This window comes from Dipodomys spectabilis, unplaced genomic scaffold, assembly GCF_019054845.1.
Source record: "Dipodomys spectabilis isolate Male_0828 unplaced genomic scaffold, ASM1905484v1 ptg000107l, whole genome shotgun sequence".
NCBI classification, from domain to species: Eukaryota; Metazoa; Chordata; class Mammalia; order Rodentia; family Heteromyidae; genus Dipodomys; species Dipodomys spectabilis.
This window is the reverse complement of record NW_024870784.1, coordinates 980,468-1,003,255: the sequence shown is the minus strand read 5'-3', so window position 1 is coordinate 1,003,255 and position 22,788 is coordinate 980,468. Positions and strand designations below refer to the sequence as shown.

Here is a 22,788-nt window from a genome sequence, read left to right as displayed (position 1 = left end):
AAGGCTAGCACTCTACCACTTGAGCCACAGCGCCACTTCTGGCCTTTTCTGCTTATGTGGTGCTGAGGAATCGGACCCAGGGCCTCTTGCATGCAAGGCAAGCGCTCTACCACTGAGCCACCTTCCCAGCCCCTCTTCGCCATCTTTTCAAGAGCATACATTCAATCACATCATTGCCTGACTCACAACACAAATTGTCTCCCACTTCTCATCAGCTCAAAGTCGCCACCACAGCCAAGGAAGCTTGCAGCGCCCAGCCTGTCACCTTGCCAAGTTCAGCTCTGGGCCTGGGCACTGTCCCTCAGCTCTTCAGTCACAGCTCTGACTCACAGCTCTCTCACACTGCGTTTCCATTCTGTGTGGGTGTCCCAGGGTTTCCTGCCTTGGCATTCTTGCACATATCCTTCCTTTGGTCTCCCTCCCTCCTTCCCTCCTCTCCCTCCCTTCACTCTTCATCCTTCCCTAACCTCGGGTGGGGCATCATGGGCGGAAGCACCAGGCCTGGTGCACTGTGGCTGAGCTCCACACCATGGGCTGAGCTCCAAACCCATGGGAATGAGGCTTCCAGTTCACCCAAATCAACCACTTGAAGTCGCGTGAACCCTGGATGGGGTCCATGGAACTTTAGGGATGAGCTGGCCTAACCCCAGATGCTGTAGCCCACTCACCCATCCAAAGCTACCATTGGCTGGAATGCTGTGCCCAGGCTTTATATCAAAAGCGCTTCATCAGCCGGGCGCTGGTGGCTCACGCCTGTAATCCTAGCTACTCAGGAGGCTGAGATCTGAGGATCACAGTCTGAAGCTAGTCCAGTCAGAAAAGCCCATAAAGGGGCTGGGAAGGTGGCTCAGTGGTAGAGTGCTTGCCTTGTGTGCACGAGGCCCTGGGTTCAATTCCTTAGCACCATATAAGCAAAAAGAAAAAAGCCGGAAGTGGCGCTGTGGCTCAAGTGGTAGAGTGCTAGCCTTGAGCTGAAGAGCTGAGGGACAGCGCCCAGGCCCAGAGTTCAGGCCCATAACTGGACCCAAACAAAAAAGAAAAAAAAAAAAAGAAAAGCCCATAGACTTTGATCTCCAATTAACCACCAAAAGGCCCAAAGTGGATCTGTGGCTCAAAGGGTAGAGCACCAGCCTTGAGCAAAAGGGCTCAGAGATGACACTCAGGCTTCAAGTTCAAGTCCGGGACTGGCACTGACACATACACATGCACACACACATTCACTTCATCGATCTTCTGGAACCTGTTGGACTCCTTTAGGCGTTTGTGACCCCTTTTCTATTACATACTCTGAAAAGATCAAGCTATTCTTCTTGCTGGGGCTGAATAGAAACTTCTTGCTATATTTTATTATTACTATTCCAAACTTCGCCTCTAAATTTAGCTCATCATCACAGACTAAGACCGTGAACTGCTTTCTCCTTATCATCCTCAGCGCACTCTTGAGAGCCTTTAAGGCCCCTTTGGCTCTTTAGATCCTGGGCTGCGGCCAGGACAAGCTCTGGCTCAAATCTGCTTCTGTCCAGATCAGGCACCAGGAGCTATGGCTTGGGTCCTGCTTCCTGGGGCTTTGCCACCATCAAGAGGAGCCGGACAGCAAGCAGCCTGGCTGCTCCTAATGAGGGAAATACAAAGTGTCCCCAGCCTAGTGTGACAGCACACAGGCAGGTGACAGTAACTTCCTGTCACAGAACTGAAGGTTGGAGGCCACACCTATGTGACAAGGTGTAATGTCTGTCCTGCCCAGCGGGGAATGGCATCACTGTGACTTTGGGACGTGGGATTAAACTTTCCATCATGGTTTGTCTGCTACCCTAGAGTTGCTTTTAGGTGAAACAGGACCTGCCAGCTCGGGAGACATATTGGGCCACAAAAGGTATGAGGGCAAATACACCACCAGATGCCAATTAAACACTAATTAGATGGGCGGGAGGGGTCACACTTAGAGGCCTGACTGTCTCAATAAATATGTCCCTTAAACACAATCTTCCAGGGAGCAGTGGCTCATGCTGAGCCGGCTAGCACATTGCCTTCCTAAAATGCACACCCGCTCACGCACACACTCACATGGACACAATCACGTATGCACACACAGATGCGTATACGCATACCCTTCCCTAGGTTGGGAAAAAAACCACCTAACAGATCCCTGAGGAGAAGCCGCCACAGCAACTTCTTATGTCTGTTCTACCAACTGTCCTGCTCCCCAGCACCAGGCCCTGGCTTCCTGTCCACTGTCCCCACGGGTACGGGACCACACCAACGTGGGAATGCCCTTCAGGGCTCCCTCAGTCATTTGGCTGGTCTGGACTAGACCTGGACTAGTCATGCTTTTGGTTCCCAGCTGCTCCCACTTGTGGCTTCTCTGCAGATCACACCCCACAAGGGAGCCGAGGCTGGTCACCTCTGTCTGGCAGCGACAAGGATGGCATTCAGCTGTCTGGTGCTTGCTGCTGATCCACTGACTGCTTAGGTTGAGCTGACTTGTTCTGTCTGACACCACTGCAAGTGACATTGCTGCTTCTCCCTGTTATTACTTCTGTCTGCAGGAACCTCAGGGGTCTCTCTCTCCAAGGGGCTCTGCAGGGATTTTGAAAATATGGGACTCTCTCTGTCTCTTTCTTTATTTCTTTTGTCAGTTGTGGGGCTTGAACTCAGGACCTGGGCACTGTCTCTGAGCCTCTCTATGCTCAAGCTTAGTGTTCTACCACTTGAGCCACAGCGCCACTTCCAGTTTTTGAGCGGTTAATTGGAGATAAGTCTCATGAGGAGTTTTCGGCCTGGCTGGCTTTCCACCGGGATTCTCAGATCTCAACCTCCTGAGCAGTTAGGATTACAGGTGTGAGCCGCTGACACCTTTACTTCTTAACCTTGACATTTATCAGGAACAACAAAACATACAAATGCGAGCATGGTTATAAAACAACAATGAAACCAAAATCAAACAGCACATGACAAACTCACAGGAGAAATACTGATGTGGAAATGGTTCAACCACAGAATGACAGGGCAAAACTCTGTGTCCTAGACTGAGACATCCTCTTAAGACTTTATTTCCCTCTGAGGAAGGCTTACCCAGGTGGCCCCAGCTCCCTTAAGCCTTAAGTAATACTGTTACTTATTATATTACTGTGTTTTTCACCAAAGGTCCCTGGGAAGTTTTCATCTCTGCTAGGGTTTGTATGAGAGTCCCTCTGAAGGTCTGTATGGAAGAGTTTGGTCCTCAAGGTGGCAGTATTGGGAGATGCTGTTTACCTTCAAGAGGTGGGGCTTTGTGGGAGGTCTTTAGGTCATTGGGGACATGCTTTTGAGGGGAATTGTGTATGGGACCCTGGTGTGCTCTCTGCCTCGGTTTAAAATGTGACTGGCTGTGTGACAGGTGCATCTGCCATGATATGCCACCTTTACTTGAGACTTAAAACAATGGGGACTTAAACTTCAGGAACCAAGAGCTCAAATCCCCTCTATTTTGTAAGTAGCCTCTGTCAGGTCTGTAAGTGGCAGTGATGGGAAGCTAACACAGCCTTGAGCAGGCAGGCCAGCGGGCACTGTTGAAACTTGCAGTGAACATTCCAAAGGTACAACATGTGTTGGCATAGTCAGAAAAGGTGGCAAGGAAAAATTGTTGCCTGCTCCCTGAAGAAGACCTGCAGCACGGCAAGGCCTGATGCCAGCCTTCGCTCTGCCAGTTCAGGAAGGTGGAGCCTGATCCTTGCAGGGAAGGTTAACAAGGAAAACCTTGGCAACCATGAGAAGGAACACTTGTGACTGTGGCTCTGGCTTCTTGGAGGAGAGGGTGTGACAACCCGTTTTGTGTACTAAGTGATCTGGCTTCTTTTTCTTAAATGAGGGGTAAAATATAATCACACGTCCTTCTGAAAATCTGGACCTGGGAAATGCATTCCTACTTGCCAAGGGGATGAAAATACCTGTGGAGCTCAACCTTAAGTAGTGTGGTGTTAGGTCTGTGGGTTTCTTCGTGGTTGCCAGGTTGCAGATACACTTGAATTCAGTCTCCTGTGTGTCTGTATCTTGTGTTTCTGGGATGCTTCAGTTGGCAGGTCAAGCCAAAGATCATTTTTCTTTAGCTATCTGAGTGTTGCAATTGAATGGGTGCACTTGTCTTGATGGATACATTAGTACTCCAGGAAACTTCGATTTATTGACCTACCTCTAATGTAAGCAAATGCTGCCAAAGAGTTGCTAACAATAATTCCATCTTTCGGCAGAACCCTCGATCCACTGGGGTTAAAGTTGATATCTATTTCATTAAAAAAAAAAAAAAGCAAAAGCAATTCATCAGCATTGTTCACAGCACGCCCAATCGAAAACACCCTCTGTTCCCTTCCCTGACTGCCAATCATTAAGAGTCATGGCCATGAAACACATGGGTTTCTGACTAAATCATGGAAGACTAAGCCAGGAAGAGCGCTTCATAAGCAGTCCCTACAAACTGAATGATAAGAAGGATTAGAAATATTTGAAGTCTTGGGCTGGGAAGGTGGCTCAGTGGTAGAGTGCTTGTCTTGCATACATGAGGCCCTGGGTTCGATTCCTCAGCACCACATAAGCAGAAAAAGCTGGAAGTGGCGCTGTGGCTCAAGTGGTAGAGTGCTAGCCTTGAACTGAAGAGCTGAGGGACAGCGCCCAGGCCCAGAGTTCAGGCCCCACAGCCAAAAAACAATTTCAAGTCTTGACTCCAACTTCAGGTGGGCCTAACTGTCCCATCCCAAAGCCAGGGGCGTTTGTCTGTCCTCTCAGAGGCTTGGGAAATAGTATCTCACTTTGCTACAGAGCTGATGTCAGTTCTGTGAGCGAGAGATGAGACAGATCTTGGGTTATGGAGTGGGGCTGTGTATGTCTGCTTTTTGAATATGATGAAAAAAATGATCTAGTGTCTAATGCTGGTAACCTGTCTCGATGGAGCATAGAAATGGCACTAGGCAGGTCAGGGGCTGGGGTCTCCTACGAATGTCAGGGCTGAAGTCTCTTGGGAACATGTCACAGAGCTCTCAGGCCCTGACTACAGGGGGGCCAGAATATTCAGGGGCTCATGTGGGAGCCCAGTCAGAAAGAGAAGTGAGACGGAGTCACAGGGTCTGGTAGAAAGCCAGGGTTATTCCGTAGGTCTCTCTAAGCGTTGGACTGGAGATGATTTCTATTTTTCGCTGTTTTCCTGTGGTTTTTGTATCAACTATATATATAGGTAAAGTATGGAATCAGCGCTCTGAATCTCAGGGTTGCACATCTGTTGGTTCAATCAGCTATAGATCAAAAATCCTGAGAAAAAGAATGTGCTGTATTGAACATGTACAGACTCGTCTCTGTGCTGTCATTCCCTAAACAATACATATGAAGGCTACGGTACACATGACATTGGACTGGGGCTTATAAGCCTCCTAGGGATAATCTCTAAGTATACAGAAATACATGTGCGGGCTTTGTGCAAATCTTATACCATTTAATAAAAGGAACTTGAGCATCAAATGAATTTAGTATGTGTGGGGGGTCTGGAGCCATTCTCCCACAGACACAGAGGGATTGCTTTACTTAAATTGTATAATGCGCGGGCAGACTTCATAAATATAACGACAGTAACACGAGATGAAGCTCTTACTGCCCACAGCTTACCATCTTAAGTGATCTGTTGGGTCTCTACATTTTCTATCAGAAGCTCCATGGAGCTGAATTTACATTTTAGATCTGAGAAGAAAGTCAACATGGCCGTTCCTTCCCCTTCTATCTACGATAGTCAGGCGGAACTGACTGGAAGCAGTGCCACAGGCAGGGGCCATACAGGCCCGACCTGGCTCTGGTCCACACAGGTTACTGCCAGGATCATCTCTGCAACAAGCTCCCTGTATGGCCCAGGATCCCAATTTATTTCTGAGCAGATCTCTTGTTGAGACTGGTGTTTTGCTTTTAACAAGTGAAAGAAGAATGGCGAGTGAATTTATTCTGCTTAGGATTCTTTTTCTTTTGTGCTAGTACTGGGGTTTGAACTCAGGGCATCTCTTCATTTGCCTTTTTTTTTTCCTCAGGACTGGTGCTTTACCACTTGAACCACACTTTTACTTCTGACTTTTTGCTGGTTATTTAGAAATAAAAGTCTCACAGACTTTCCTGCTCATAATAATTTCAATCTGCAGTCTTCAGAGCTCAGCCTTCTGAATAGCTAGATTACAGGTATGGTAAGTTACCAGTGCCTAGCTCAAGACAAAACATTGGCCACCCGTTGCAATCATTGGAAGCTTTGGCACTATCCTTACCAGATCAAGCCCCTCAAACACACCTCCTGGCCTCCCTTTTCATCCCTCCCAGCGTGTGCTGACAGCAGTCACGGGGATATTCACCTTTACTAAAGAGGAATATTGCTATTAAGCCATAACAATTACCATATTCGCCATCTTTCTGCTTCAAAGAAGGATGTAGATTAGCAATGGCTGGATCAATTGCTCGGAGGATGTGCTTGGGAACTAAAAATCAAAAAGAAATATTTTAAATACATACTTTAAAATGTTGTCATAGGGGCTGGGAAGGTGGCTCAGTGGTAGAGCGCTTGCCTTGCATGCCTGAGGCCCTGGGTTCAATTCCTCAGCACCACATAAGCAAAAAGAAAAAAGCCAGAAGTGGCACTGTGGTTCAAGTGGTAGAGCACTAGCCTTGAGCTGAAGAGCTGAGGGACAGCACCCAGGCCCAGAGTTCAGGCCCCATGACCGGACCCAAAAAAAAAAAAAAAATGTTGTCATAGTTCATGAATGTTGGCAGCGCAATGTAAATACAATTAGAAAGCATGTTTTACCATTTTTTCATATTGCTTACTGGTCATCAGCCACCCGCGTCCCTCCCTCCCCCCTCCCCCCCCCCCGCCACATACCCCAATAATTCATGGCCATTAGCAAATGACCAAGAAATTTTAGGCCCTTTTTTTTTTTTTTGGGTCCGGTCGTGGGGCCTGAACTCTGGGCCTGAGCACTGTCCCTCAGCTCTTCAGCTCAAGGCTAGTGCTCTACCACTTGAGCCACAGCACCACTTCCGGCTTTTTTCTTTTTGCTTATGTGGTGCTGAGGAATCGAACCCAGGGCCTCAGGCATGCAAGGCAAGCGCTCTACCACTGAGCCACCTTCCCAGCCCCTTTTTTTTTCTTTTTTGGTCAATCATGGGACTTGAACTCTGGGCCTAGGCACTGTCCCTCAGCTTTTCAGCTCAAGGCGAACACTCTACCACTTGAGCCACTGCTCTACTTCCGGTCTTCTGAGTGGTTTATTGGAGATAAGAGTCTCATGGACTTTCCTGATTGGGCTGGCTTTGAACTATGATCCTTAGATCTCAGCCTCCTAAGTAGCTAGGATTCAGCATGAGCCTGGCTAGGCCCATTTTTATAATATTTAAAAAATCATGGGAAATAATATGTGATATATCCATCCATTGGAATACAATTTAATAAGCAAAAGAATTAAATAATGATACATGTGAAAGGGCAGCTCTCAAAATTTACCATTGTTAACATGTGGGAGAATCCAATAAAAAAAACCAATTTTAGGTTCTCACAGTCCCTCCTACCATGCTGTGTCATGGCATTTCTACTGCATTGTTTAGGGGAAAGTCTGTACACGTCCCAAGGAGCCAGGCAGAAAAGATGACTGCATGATTCCATTTGTACAAATATCCAAGAGAGGTAAATCTAGAGAAAGCAATTATATCAGTGGTTCCCTGGGATCAGAGGTAGGAGTAAAAATGGGTGCAAGTAACTTTGAGGGGGTCAAGGAAATGTTTTCAAACTGGAGTGTGGTAATGGTCGCGTAGCCCTAAGTTTACCGCAAACCAGTAAAATTTGCTGACTTACAAAATGGTGACATTAAGGTATAGAAAGAACACAGCGATAAAGCTGCATGAACGTGGGACATGAGCTTCCTGAGCCACAGTAAGCAAATGACCATGACCCACTCCAAACCACCTCTGATCCCTTCCCAGCTCCTCCTCTGCCTCCCTCCGGAGCTCTCTGCCTCTTCCATAATATACCTAAAAAATTCTAGAAGTGAGATGTTAACAGGATGCACTAAATGTGAGGAAAGAGGACAGATGCGAGGCAGACAGGTGGGAGTCTTGGCAGTGGTGAACGTTTCTGACACACTGACCCTAAGAGTAAGCGATTGATTGTCAAGATCCCAGGCAGAGCAGTAGACAAAAGATCACAACGAAAACAGGGCAAAGCATGAGTTCTGAAGGCCAAGCGCACTGCCTGCTTCAGGCTGAGAGGAAAACTGCAGTTTAAAATTTAAAAAAAACTTATTTTTGTTAGAACAGGAGCTTGAACTCAAATCCTCATGCTATTGCTGGACTTTTTCACTCAAAGGTTGGCACTCTACCATTTGAGCCACACCTCCACTTCTGGATTTTGGTTGTTAATTGGAATTAGAAGTCTCATGGACTTTCCTGTCTGGGGCTGGCTTTGAACAGTGATCCTCAGATCTCAGCCTCACTGAAGAGCTAGGATTACAGGTGTGAGCTACCAGTGCCTGGCAGAAACTTCAGTCTGGTTGAAATCTGGGAGAATCGATGACAGGAAGCAGACAGGAAGCTAACACAAATGGTACACAACACACTGCACTGCTTTAGAAAAGCTCCTGAGGCATCTCTACAGCAAGAAAACCTCATTTGTATCCCAAGTGCTGAATGAAAGCCAGAAATGTCCCAGGATTTCCAACCAGACACCTTTCCTAAACTGTGACCCCTTTGTCCAGGAGGCCTTCGTGGCCTTGGTGCCAGGTGAAGATGCCCGAGGAATATGCCCTGGATACTAAGGACCACTGGTCCTAGCAGCATGATCGTGCCAGACTGGAGCTGCGGCAGACATGAAACATTCCCTATTAGATAACTTCTTCTTTCTGGGTCCCAAGAACAATGTCCCTGGTTACCTGGCCACAGCAAACCTGGACGTATCATCTCTCTCTGCCAAGACTGCTACTTCTCTCTCTCCGCACTTGCACAATTCTAGGCATATATTAAAAACCCTATTTTGTGTATTTCAATGGGCAAATTGTATGGCCTGTGAACTATATCTCAATAAAATCTGTAACAAAGAAGACTAGAGAGATAGCCAGAAGAGAAAAGGTATCAGGTTCTCTAGAGTTCCTTGCTTTCTTTTTGCTTTTGTACTCATTAAAACACAAGGCAATGTAATCCATCGCACCTTGCAAAAGAAAAAATAATTAACCACTTATTTCTCATTTGCTTTTTTTTTTTTGTAACTAGGGCTTGAACTCAGTACCAAGATGTTCTCACTTAGCTTTTTCTGCTCAGGGCTGGCACTCCACCTCTTGAGCCACACTTCCACTTCTGGTTTTTTGGGGGTTTTTTTGCTGGTTAATTGGAGATATGAGTCTCATGGGCTTTCTTTCCCTTGCTGGCACCAAACCTTGATCCTCACATCTCAGCCTCCAGAGTAGCTAAGATCACAGACATGAGTCACTAATGCTGGGCTCACTCTTTGCTTTTAAGTAGCTTTAAGAAATTAAAATCGAAACAAAGACACTGGAAAAACAAAGTAGTTCTGTCATGTAGACATTTTTAATTGTCCTGTAGGTATGCAGATAAAATAGCTGTTGGCAGCAGAGCTAGCTAGTTGTTTTGGGCCCACAAATGGTGCTGGAAGGTTAAATTGGAGCCAAACAATACGACTGTGAACTTGCATGACTCGCCAATAAATTTCAGAGCTTCCTAAGAGCCCAGATTAAAATCACCGGTTCTCAGACAACTCAACTGTATCCCTATTTCCTTGCTCTAGCCCCGCCCTCCACACGCACTGCCAATCTGATTGCTAGAAGCACACACTCTTAAAACAAATTTTGACCAGAGAAAATTCTGTTGTTTATCTGATATGAATGTCATAAACAAGGAAAAAGGGACAGCAAAGGGAGGCAGGAGGGCCTAGGCTGGGGAGGAACCTGGGGAGCAGAATGCACCCCCAGAGAGGCTGTGTCTTTATGAGCTTATGGCAGGTTTATTTATTCTTACCGCATGCATAGGTGACGGTGAGGTATTTCTTCACTCCCGGCAGACAGGGGCTTCCAAAGTGGTAATTGTTGACAAGGATTGTGCACCTCTGCTTCCCGTAGCACCTTCTGGATAGGACTTGCAGAGCCGAATAAGACAAGCAGTCTGGAAGGAAAGAATAAGAACTTCGGGCTGTGTTCAATGCTTGGCCACCAGTTACCTTATGGAACTCCTTAGAAATAAAGACACTGACATGCATTTCAAGTCAAGCCAAGCTAGTTCCTCTGTTTTATCTTCCATTTCATTGGCGCACCCAGGATGGCAGCACCTGCTTCGTGCTCATGCCCACAAATCCTGAGCGTGGCTCCAGGCTCTGTGGCTGGCAGCTTGAAAATCTGATATATTTTTGATTCAAGGGCTCAGAGTTTTGCTTTGCAACTTAGGTGACTTCTCTGCATACAGAACAAAAAAACATAATGTGGAGAACACGGAATAAAATTCCTCTCGTTTTTATTTCAATGAATGTTTTAACTAACCACTGGTTGAGGTATTGGCTTGTGAGGCTCGTTCCACGCCACATGAACATGAGAGCCCGTGAGGAGCTACCTCCTCTTATTCATCATCTAATTTCCAGTGTTTGGGCACTTTAATACCCAAATAAATAACTTGGGAATGAACGAGTGAATGAATGAAATCAATCACTAAGCAGCGCAGGCAGGAAAGTCTGTGACAGTCTTACCTCTAATTAACCTCCCCCCCCCCAAAATGGAACCTATACATAATGGAATTTTACATATCCATTAGAAACAATAAAATTATGTCATTTGCTGGGATAGAAATGGATAGAACTAGAAGAAATCATAGTGAGAGAAGCCAAGCTCATAGAGGCAAATGACAAATGTTCTCTCTGATATGCAGAAATTAGATCTAAAATATACTAGAATATGAGTAATTATACAGGATTCTAGACACTCACACACAGTGAGACCAAAAGCGGATACTACATGCCTCTTTAATTTATATAAAATAAGAAATGTCAAAATGAACTAAAAAAAAAAAAAGCTGGAAGTGGAGCTGTAGTTCTAGTGGTAGCACATTAGTTTGAGCAAAAAAAAAAAACCCAAACCCTCAAGGATAGCACCCAGGTTGTGAGTTCAAGTCCCAGGAGCAATGTGCACATGTGTGTGTGTGTGTGTGCGCACACACACACACACACACACACACAGAAATGAACCACTAAACACAAGGCCATGTTTTCAGCACCTTGATACAATGCCATGATAATTAGTATTATTGGTGGCATCCAAAAAAAGAAATTTACTCATTATCTGACTTCTGGAATGGCAACCCCTCTGTACAACACCTTAATGCTAACAATAAAATTACATTAAAAAATTAGTATTATTTGGAACAAGTATTACTATGGTGAGATGTCCCCACAAAAGTCCATGTGTTAGGAACGTAACCCTTAACGTCATGTTATTATTATTGGGAAGCAATTGAGATTAGATAAAATCACAAGGGTGGGGCCTCAGGATGAAGTTGAAGTCTTTAAATAAAAGGAAGAGAAGCAAGCTATCCTCTAGCTCTGCCTCACCCCATGGTGCTGGTATGATGCCTTCGGCCTTAGCCTCCAGAACCAGGAGCAAATAAGCCTCTATCCTTATAAATTATCTGCTCTTGGGTATGTTATTATAGAAATAGACCAGACATTAAGTCTATATTAAGTAGAGTAAGATATTTGTGGAGGATGAGGTGCTGTGCTATGTACTATCAGAAAAAAAAAACCAGAATGAAGACATCATCTTGTGTTAGGCAGGATACGCAGTTGTGAGGGTCAGCTTGACTGGAATGAGAAGCGCCTGGAACTGGGAGATTAGTGAACCACACTTTGGTCAGGGAGTTTCCAGAGACTGAATTTGCTGTGGGAGGAAGATCCTCACTGAATGTGGGCAGCACCGAACCACAGGGTAGGGGCCTAGATGGAAGAAGATGAGGAAAAGGAGGAAGTTTCTCCCTCTGCTTCCTGGCCACCATGAGATGAACTGCTCTGCCCACCCTCCCACATTTTTTTTTTTTTTTGTCAATCGTGGGGCCTGCACTCTGGGCCTGGGCGCTGTCCCTCAGCTCTTCAGCTCAAGGCTAGCGCTCTACCACTTGAGCCACAGTGCCACTTCCAGTTTTCTGTGGTTAGTTGGAGCTAAGAGTCTCACAGACTTTCCTGCCTGTCTGGGCTGGCTTTGAACCGTGGTCCTCAGACCTCAGCCTCCTGAGTAGCGAGGATTATAGGTGTGAGCCACCGGCTCTTGGCCTACACCACATCTTTCTCACCCAGATCAACTAAGGACCTCAGACATCATGAACAAAAATTAAATTTTCCTGCATTTGTTGGTGACAGGTATTCTGTCATTGACAAAAAAAAAAAAAAAAGCTGGGTGCTGGTGGCTCACATCTGTAATCCTGGCTACTCAGGAGCCTGAGATCTGAGGATCATGGTTCCAAGCCAGCCCAGGCAGGAAAGACAGTGAAACTCTTATCTCCAATAAACCACTCAGAAAACCGCAAGGGGTGCTGTGGCTCAAGTGGTAGAGCGCTAGCCTTGAAGAGGGACAGTGCTCAGGCCCAGAGTTCAAGCCCCATGACCAAAAAAAAAAAAAAAAATCTGAGTAACAGCAATGGAGCCATGAGAGACCGGGTGTAGTAATGGACCAGAGTTAAATAAATGTCAGGAAGCAGTAGGCCAGACAAGAGGACCTAAGGTCAAGGATCAGAGGGATCATTGAGGACTTGAGTGTTCCAGACAGGCTTTTAGAGGACGGGGCCTTGGACACAGAATATAAAGTGAATTGGGTAGAGGTAGACAAGGAAGAAGCATGAACGTGAGGAGAATGTCCAGGAGAACTTGAGTCGGAAGACAGGGAGCAAACTGGGGTAGGATAGAGACTTTGGGGAAAAGACTGAAGTACTTGGATAACTTTTAGTCTAAATTCTATGCTTTTTCTGGCCTTGAGAAGTGAAAACAAGCAAACATGGTGTGAAGAAAGCAGATCAGATCTAAATGTAAACGCCTGAAACTGGGATATAACAAGGAGACATAGAAGGAAACTCACAGGAAGAGGCGGTAGGTATTTTGAATCCTGGGGATGAGGTAGGATTTTAGTCACTATGGGTTTCAAGGTGCTTGTTTGTGAGCTAATGCCTTAAAGACTACAAAAATAAAATACATAATTAAAAAAAGAGTACAAAATAAACTTTCTTAAAACTTAAAATTCATGTCGAGCTGGAAGGTTTGTCAGCAGGGAATGGCTGAGGGGCAAGTTTGAGAGAAATGTAAAATGTCCCATAAACATTATATAAAATTATTCTTTTGTGGGGCTGGGAAAGTGGCTCAGTGGTAGAGCACTTGCCTTGCATGCATGAGGCCCTGGGTTCAATTTCTCAGCACCACATAAGCAAAAAGAAAAAAGCTGGAAGTGGTGCTGTGGCTCAAATGGTAGAGCACTAGCCTTGAGCTGAAGAGCTGAGGGACAGGGCCCAGGCTCAGAGTTCAGGCCCCACAACCGGACCCCCCAAAATAAATAAATAAATATAAAATAAAATACTAAAAAAAAAAAATTATTCTTTTGTGAAACTTAACTATCCCAGAAACCACGAAAAGGTTATCTAGGAGTAAAGTTACGGTCCTTGGATTGTTCCTGGAATGGACAATTGCTCCATAAGCTGCCTGCGTGGGAAAAAGTAACAGTAAGAATTACAAAATTTATCTTACATCTGATGTTGTAAAACACTTTTCTGTCCAAAATAAACACAGGTTTCTATTTTGAACACACAGGTGAGCTGGGTGTGGTGGCTCACTCGTGTAACCTCCAGCTACTTGAGAAGCAAAGGGAAAGGATTGTAGTTTGGAGCCAGCCTGGGCAAAGTTGTTAGCAAGACTTTCAGCTCAAATAAGTTGTGTGTAGTGGCTCATTACAGTCAATCCAACTACAAGGGATCAAGGTCCAGCCTGGCAAACAAATGCAACATGGTATTTGAAAAAAATTACTAAAGCTAAAAGGGCCAAGATGTGACTAAAGTGGTAGAGCTCCTGTCTAGCAAGTATAAGACCCTGAGTTCAAACCCCATATAAAGATATAAGCCAAAACTAAGGGTGAGGCTCCTCTAGTAAATAACACTATCAAGAGAAAAATACAATCTGCACTCCATCTACTTGGGAAGCAGAGGCAGGAAGATCTTGTCAAGCCAGGATAAACATAGCGAGACTCAAGTGGTAGAGCATTTGCCCACCATATCCTGCGTCCTGGGTTCAATCCCCAGTAACCACAAAACAATGACAATTAAAAATATTTGTAGATAATGGAGTTGGAGAGGCTGATCCAGGAACATTGCATGCCCAAAGTACAATGCCCTTCTACAACTAGTTAATGCTAATAAAAAAGTGCAAAAAAACCCCCCAACAACAAAAGAACCAAAACACTGTGTTGACCTTGAAGCCTTGACCTTGACCCTTCTAGCCACTTTACTATCTGCAAATGTCTTTCTCCACCATGGGATCCTGGAGACTTTCTTTTTTTGCCAGTCTTGGGGGCCTGGGCACTATCCCTGAGCTTCTTTTGCTCAAGGCTAGTGCTCTACCACTTGAGCCACAGCCCCACTTCTGGCTTTTTCTCTGTATGTGGCACTGAGGAATCGAACCCAGGGCTTCATGCATGCTAGGCAAGCACTCTACCGCTGAGCCACCTTCCCAGCCTTCCTGGAGACTTTCTATGGCACTCTTTTCTATTTCTCATTGTATTTGTGAACATTTTTTTCATATACATTATTTTTGTGAATGTGTGCCAGTATTGGGGCTTCAGCTCTTACTTAGCTTTTTTTTTGGGGGGGGGTGTCTGGTCATGGGGCCTGATCTCTGGGCCTGGGCGCTGTCCCTCAGCTCTTCAGCTCAAGGCTAGCGCTCTACCACTTGAGCCACAGCGCCATTTCCGGCTTTTATCTTTTTGCTTATGTGGTGCTGAGGAATCGAACCCAGGGCCTCAGGCATGCAAGGCAAGCGCTCTACCACTGAGCCACCTTTCCAGCCCCCTTTTCTTTTCTTTTTTGGTACTAGGGATCGAACCCAGGACATTGCACTTGCTAGGCAAGTGCTTTGTCACTGAGCTACATCCCAGCCCTACTTGGCTTTTGTCTTTTTTTTGCTCAAGGCTGGTGCTCTACCACTTGAGCCATATCTCTACTTCTTGTCTTTTGGGTCATTAATTGAAGATAAAGAGTCTCACAGACTTTGCAGCCTGGGCTGGCTTTGAACCACATTTCTCAGGTCTCATCCTCCTGAGTAGCTAGGATTATAGGCTTCCTTGTCATTTTTATTTTATTTTTAAACATTTATTATTATTATTATCTTTAAGTCGTTGTACAAAGAAGTTCCCATTCTACAACACAGTCTCTGAGTACAAGGTGTCTGACAACATTGTCCCCCATCCCTCCTAACCCATCCCTTCTCCCGCTTTTTTAAAAATTGAGGTAGGTGATTACATAAGTTTCACATATTTCACAGTATTGTGGAATAGTGACACTTAAACTCACACACACATTTTAACCTTCACAAGGCAAATTGCCATAATCATGGTCTATAAAGTTGTGAATTCTATGAGCTTTGACAATACAAGTTATGTCTTCCGCATCAGGTGATGTGTACATGCCTTGCCTTTTGCCTAGTGTAGCCGTCCCCTCTTTCCCTCTCCTTCCTCCCTTCCCGTTTCCTTGTCATTTTTACAGAGTGGTTATTATTCCCTCCCCCGTGCATTTCGTTCGTATCCTCTGCTGCTGGCAAACTGTGCTATTTACTCCCCCACAGCGCATGTGATAACAAGATACTCAACCACTTTAATTTTCGTTTTTGGCAATAGTTAAACCCCAGGACTGCAGTTAATCGCTCTGCACAGCCCGTGTTTATGTGGATAATTGGGCTGGCTGCTCCTCCGTGGCCCTGTCTTGGCAGTGGGAGCTGCCGGCCCCTCGATGCTGGCTGGAAAGTCCAGGCCTGCCCACGCGTAGCCCCGGGAAGGCCTCGCCCCGGCCCTGTTGCCCATTGTGTGCCCATTTCTCATTCTTTTCTTTATTAAGGAAACAGCAGAATCCTTGGAGCCCACCCAGAAAATGGGACTGTAGCAGGAAATGACACACGGCAGGGCACGGCCAGCCGGGGGACTTTCTGAAGCCGCACCCCTGTGCTCCATTCTTGGGAAGCCTCATCCCTTCCAACCTTCCAGGCTCCCTTCCATGGAGGAGGAGGTCAGATTCAGGGGGCACTGACTTGCTCTAAGATCTCTTGGAAGTGGCTTTGGGTGAAACATCCTCAGGATGAAGAACTCAGGTCTATCTCCGTTCAAACATACAAGGAGTCAAGTGCTCTCTTTTTTTGTTTCAAGTAGTGGAGATTGTTTTTTAATTTTTGGTCAGTCATGGGGCTTGAACACTGTCCCTCAGCTCTTCTGCTCAAGGTGAGCGCTCTACCACTTGAGCCACCGTGCCAGTTTCTGTTTTCTGGTGGTTTATTGGAGATAAGAGTCTCATGGACTTTCCTGCCTGGGCTGACTTTGAACCATGATCCTCAGATCTCCTGAGTAGCTAGGATTACAGGTGTGAGCCACCAGCAACCAGTTTTCAATAGTGGAGACTTTCAACTCAAGGCGTGACGCTTGCTAGGCAAGTTCAGTCTGGGTTTCACTGCTTATTTTTAGGCTAGGGTCCAGCTTTCCTCTCAAAGGCATGACTGAGCTCTGAGCCACCTACTTTAGGGCTTCTTGTCCTCCCTGGGGGAACAGGCATGCCACTGAACCCAGCTTCCCTCCACTTCTTTTTCTTGAACTTTTCTATCCCCATTGACCTCATTCCATGATCCTCCAGTATCAGCCTCCCTTGTTGCACATGCCACTGTGTCTGGTTATGGGTAGAAAAGGAGTTTCTTGAACTTTTCTTCCCAGCCTGGCCTCATTTCTTTCCAGGCTGGCCTTATACCATGGCCCCCTCATTCTCCGCTTCCCAAGGAACTAAGTTCGCAGGTCTGAGCCCCAAGGTCCTGGCTCAGATGGTACGGTAGAAGAGGCTCCACATGTTATGGAAAATGGAATACACATTTTGAAATCTGCAAGTGGATAGCTGGGTAAGCAAGCCCTAAGCCAGTGGGTGCTGCTTTGAGACTGGGCGGCGGGAGGGAGCTAGCTGTGGGGGCCTTGTAGAGAAAATCCAGGGCCAGTGTTAAGGATCTTTATATCCTGAGGATAAGCGCAGCTTCAGGACAGGACTTCCCATGCAACTGCAGTTGGCACAGACAGACTGCCATGCGCACCATGGACCCAGGCTGCCTCAGACCATTGTTCTTGACCTTGAGAACCAGCTGACTCTTTGCCCTTCACCCCACTGCACCAGACAGATAGAATTAATGGTCTGTGTGCAGGATGATGACCCAAGACTGGGGTGTGGTATGTGACTAACGCTCACCGCTCCAGTGCCCGCCCCACCCTGATGCACCCCAGATGGGACCCACTCAGGACACGGCGTGTGGAACCAGTGACACGGCTCTCCTCCCTCTGCCCCAGAACTCAGAGACTCTCCTGAGACTGGTGTAACCCAGCCTCGCCTCAGAATGCTCAAAAGGGTGAGTGGACTGAGGCAACCCTTTGGTTTTTCCAGGCACAGGTGCCCAGTGATGGTGATGGTGGTGATGATGATGGTAACTTGAGGGTGAGGTAGTACACACACACAAACACACACACACACACACACACACACAACAACAACAACAACAACAACCTGACTTTTCTGAGGAAAAGTGTATATATATATATATATATATATATGTATATGTATGTGCAAATATATGTATATATATATGTATGCAAAACAAAATCTAAGCAGACCTAGATGTAGATAACAAACCTCCCTTGCGTGGCCAGGGACGCACTCAGCAGTAGAGTACTTGTGAGGCATGCAGAAGGGCCTGTGGTCCATCCTTGCACCCCAAGAAAGCAAAAAGTAAAACCACAGAAAAGGTTCCTCTCTCTACTGTGCCAAGAGCTCATAAAAATTCTCAAAACCCATCACTCAGCTGAAGACCAACGAGAGGAGAAAAGCCAGAGGGATGATGTGTAAAAGGACAAACAGAATCATCATGACTCAAGGCCATTCACGATCCAAGAAAGGCAAACCGAACCAACACTGTGGGCTCGTTTTCTCCCTGGCAAACAGAACCTTCATGGAGATCAACGGGATGTCCCGATTCTGGGAAAGCCACAGTCACACCCCAGTAGTTAAAGTGTTAATTGCAACAAAAAGTTTTGGGAAAGATTCAGATGAGGCGTATGAAGAACGGTAAACATGGGCATATTCGTTTTCTGTAAAACGTTTGGGACTTTATCCCAAGAAAATAATTCAAGAGAGAGAGAGAGAGAGCACTAGCTACAGGCACAAGCTCATCATATATTATTCATAATATTTTGAAAGTCAGAATCAACAAAAGCTATTCAGCCATGAGGGAATGGTTAAATTGTGGAATGTATCTCCTTCACAAGATGGTAGGAAGAGATCAATAAACATTCATGAAGGCAGGGCTCTGGTGGCTCACAACTGTAATCCCAGCTACTCAGGAGGCTGAGATCTGAGGATCACGGTTCAAAGCCAGCCTGAGCAGGAAAGTTCGTGAAACTCTTATCTCCAATAAACCACCGGAAAACCCACAGTGGAGCTGTGGCTCAAAGTGGTAGAATGTTAGCCTTGAGCAAAAGAGCTCAAGCCCTGAGTTCAAGTCCCATGACCACCACCAACAACAATAATCTAAGAGCTAGAAACAAGTGGCTCACACCTATAATCCTAGCTACTCAGGAGGCTGAGATCTGAGCATCTCCTTTAGAATCCAACCTGGGCAGAAAAGTATGTGAGACTCATCTCCAACTAACCAGCAAAAATCCAGGAGTGAAGCTATTGCTCAAGTGGTAGAACAATACCAGCTTTGAGCAAAAAAAGACAAGCAGAGCAAGACCTTGAGTTCAAGCAACAATGTCAGCACAATAAAGAATATATGTGATAGAAAACTAAAGGAGGAAAAGAAAAAGCCAAAATGTAAATGCTATTATATAAAACATTTCTCTGCCTAGACAGCAGGCCTTGGGAAAAAAATCTAGAAAAATCAGTATCTCATTTAATGAGCAAAATTCATATCTGAATCTTTTTCTTTTTCCTGCCAGTCCTGGGGCTTGAACTCAGGGCCTGGACACTGTCTCTGAGCTTCTTTTTGCTCGAGGCTAGCACTGTACCACTTGAGCTGCAGCACCACTTCCAGCCTTTTTCTGTGTATGTGGTACTGAGGAATCGAACCCAGGGCTTCAGGCATGCTAGGCAAGCACTCTACCACTGAGCCGCATTCCCAGCCTCTGAATCCTTTTCTTGTTTCAATTCAATGTGATTATGGTGTTTGTAGAGAAGAAAAATGATGACGACGATGACGATGGTGATAGTGATGATGATGATGGTGGTGATGATAGTATTTGCTTATGTGCGAGAAGAAAGGAACACAGAGCATCCTCTCACACCAGATGTTCCAGATGCCAATCGCCGGCAAGCCCCCTGCCAGAGGCCCGTGACGAGATCTGCTCTCGACTCCCATGCGCTCCTCTGACCAGATTCAAGCTGAGCCCAGAGGAAAATGTCACAGCCCCTTCCCCTTCTTCACGGCCTTGTGGCCAAGCCACAGCCAGAGCCGGCAGTGAAGAGCCAGCTCTTACACACTGGCACTCGGAGCCCGGATGCGGCCTGTTTTGGCATGTTTTGATTGGCTCACTCAGTGTTTGAAAAGTTGGAACAATTCACCTTTTTTCTCTCTCCAGAAACCCGGATTTCCAGCGTCTCCTAAGCGGTTGGAAGCTATGAAAATACCAGGCCCCACTCCCAGCCTGCGGCCGCACCCGTGCCTCTCCAGCCGCGCTGCGGCGGCCCTGGTTCGTGAGCGCCTCACAGGGTCTGCGCAGGCGCAGGTGCGCAGAGCGCAAACACGGACGGCCTGGCTCCTCCCACACCGGGAAGAAAAGCAGTGGGAGGGACAGGGATGAGGCACTGTGCTGACAGGTGTCATGCAACCTGATTCCTTCATCTTGAGGCAGAGTCAGCCACACGGTCCGGGCCAAAGGGACAGCTTGGCAAAGGCCCGGAGGCCCGCGCTCAGAACGCCGCAGAGGTCCCGAGGGAAGGGCACAGAGACACCGAACTGCGGCTGTGTCTACACGTGTGCTGAGTGTACCGGGCGCACTGCAGGGTTGGAGTTTGGGATGTGCTCTGTTCAGTGCAAAGGAAATCCTTTCCACTCTGGAGTGAAGAAGGGAGGCAGCCCCAGGTCAGAGATGTCCTCATTGCTCAGCACACAGACCAGACTAAAGAGACAACGCTGTCCCTGGGAGCAGGAGTCAGGTGGCAGACAGGTGTGCTTGTCTGAGTGTGGTAGTGAACACCTTGAAACCCAGCTACTCACTAGAGCAAGGCAGGCAGGACTGAAAGTTTGAGGCCAGCTTAGGCCAAATGAGAGGAATCTTATTGCTAACAAAATATAGACAAAGAGGTTGGAGGGTACAGCCCTTGCCTTAGCTGATGCCCGTTCCATAGAAAGCCAGCTTCCATCCAGCTTTCTCATGGGTAAGGCGGCAGACCACCCAGGCAAGCCATTCACCCAGTACTCCTGCCAACATGGCTGAAGGAAGTTGGCTCAGAAGATCAGCCAAAATGGTTGCTTGGTGCTGCTGTCCAAAATACACACAGCCAAGTTAGATTTAGTCAGTCTGAGAAATGGCACGCCCTCCTCTATATAAGAAATGATGGTGGGGCCGGGTGGTACACGCCTGTAATCCCAGCCACATGGGAGGCTGAGATAGGATCTTGGTGTGGGGCAGGCCCCAGCCAAAAATGCCTGCCAATAAAGTTCAAAGCCTTGACTTTAAAACCCCAGTACTACCAAATAAAGAAAAACGTGGTGGTGGTGGTGGTTGTGTGTGTGTGTGTGAAGCAGAATGTGTACAGCAGAAAACAGAGCCCATATAACCCCCTGAAGCCCCTCCGGAAGAATTTCTTGCATAATGAAAGTCTCCGTTGTTTTTTGTTTTTGTCCAAGACTGAGACTCAAACTCAGTATCTGATGTTTTTGCTCATTGGCTGGTGCTCTACCAGCCATGCCTCCAAACCCTGGGTACTTTCTTTCAATGAAGCCATTTTTGCCCAAAGGAGTTAGATCAGCAAGGGTCTATTGCCCAGCTAAGATCAGAAAGCTCCCTGCCCCAGAGAATGGTATGAAAGCAGTAAGAGCATTTCCTTGGCAAAGGGTCTGGGCAAGCCAGAGTACCAAGACTCCTCCCATGACCTGGACACTGTCCCTTTACCCAAGGCTGAAGCAGGGAGGGAAGGGGAGGGGGGGAAGGAACCCATACAGCTTCTGCCTGAGTGCACTAAGGTAGTATGTGAGAGGAGGATGGAATCTAAGGAACTCAGGTCAAGGGAGCCGATGAGAGCCACTCACAGACCGTGGAGACCACCTTTGCATGTGCCCCTCTTGCTGCCCATGGAGCAGCCCAATCTCTGCAGACAAGACCCCATTCTTCCAGCAAATTCCCACCCCAGCCTGTCTTGGTGGAGAAGGTCTGCCAAGACTTTCCTCTAACAGATTTCCACCATTCTCAACAGAACAGGCTTCTCAGGATATGGTACAGGCCTGCTTTAGTCCAGTTTTAGTTACTGTAACAAAGTACCTGAGGCTGGATAATCTTATAAAGAAAAGAAGTCTCACAGTTCTGGTCCACAATCAAAAGGACCCACCTGTGAGGACAACATGGGAGCGGTGCTGTCACACACGGACACAGGGAATGTGTGCGTGTGCCGCTGCTGAATTCCCCCTTTCTCCTCTGCAAGTCACCCGTATTCAATCATGGGGTCTCCACTGGGCTACTTAGTCCTAGTCACCACCCAAAGTCCCCACTTCTAAATGCGGTAGGCGATGGCATGTCCTCAGGTGAACTCTGAGAGGACACGGGCTACTGTGTCCCACGGTGCGTGTCCTCGCGAGTCAGACACGCTGGTTCTGTCCTCAGTGCTCTTACCACCGAAGCCTGGTCCAGCGCTAAATGGGAGCGTCCGGGTTCTCATCTAAGATTCAGGCAAAGTCCTTGCGCCTGTGGCTGTAACTCAAAACTGATTTTCTGTGTCCAGGGGCAGCCATGGGGAGACATCGCTGTTAGCAATATTTTTCTTTTCTTCTTTTTTGGAGGGTGGCCAGACCTGGGCCTTGAACTCTGGGCCTGGGTGCTGTCCCTAACCTCCTTTTGCTCAAGGCTAGTGCTCCACGACCCGAGCTGCAGCTCCACTTCCAGTTTTTCTGTGATTAATCGGAGATAAGACTCTCAGGGGTTTCCTGCCTGGGCTGCCTCTGAACCGCAGTCCTCAGATCTCAACCTCCTTTGTAGCTAGGATTGCAGGCATGAGCCACTGGCTTCTGGCTTATATTTATTTTCCTTCCTCCAACCTCCCTCCCCTCCTTCCTTCCTTCTTTCCTTCTTCTTTTTTTTTTTTTTTTTGCCAGTCCTGGGGCTTGAACTCAGGACCTGGATGCTGTCTCTGAGGCTTTTTTTTTGCTCAAGGCCAGCACCCACCACTTGAGCCACAGCTCTACTTTGCCCGCCTTTCTTTCTTTCTTTCTTTCTTTCTTTCTTTCTTTCTTTCTTTCTTTCTTTCTTTCTTTCTTTCTTTCTTTCTTTCGTTCTTTCG

At 46.8% G+C, this 22,788-nt stretch overlaps 1 protein-coding gene across 2 annotated transcripts in view; it reads right to left on the bottom strand.

Annotated features, from left to right (window-relative positions):
- Eva1c (eva-1 homolog C) overlaps positions 1-22,788 on the bottom strand; it is a 73,082-nt gene that overhangs the window by 5,204 nt on the left and 45,090 nt on the right. For both annotated transcript variants that reach the window (XM_042687287.1, XM_042687288.1), the window contains 3 exons: positions 10,015-10,158; positions 6,393-6,473; positions 4,169-4,258 (listed from right to left, as the gene is read on the bottom strand). In XM_042687287.1, coding sequence (XP_042543221.1) covers positions 4,169-4,258; positions 6,393-6,473; positions 10,015-10,158 — 315 coding nt within the window. The remainder of the gene's footprint in view (positions 1-4,168; positions 4,259-6,392; positions 6,474-10,014; positions 10,159-22,788) is intronic.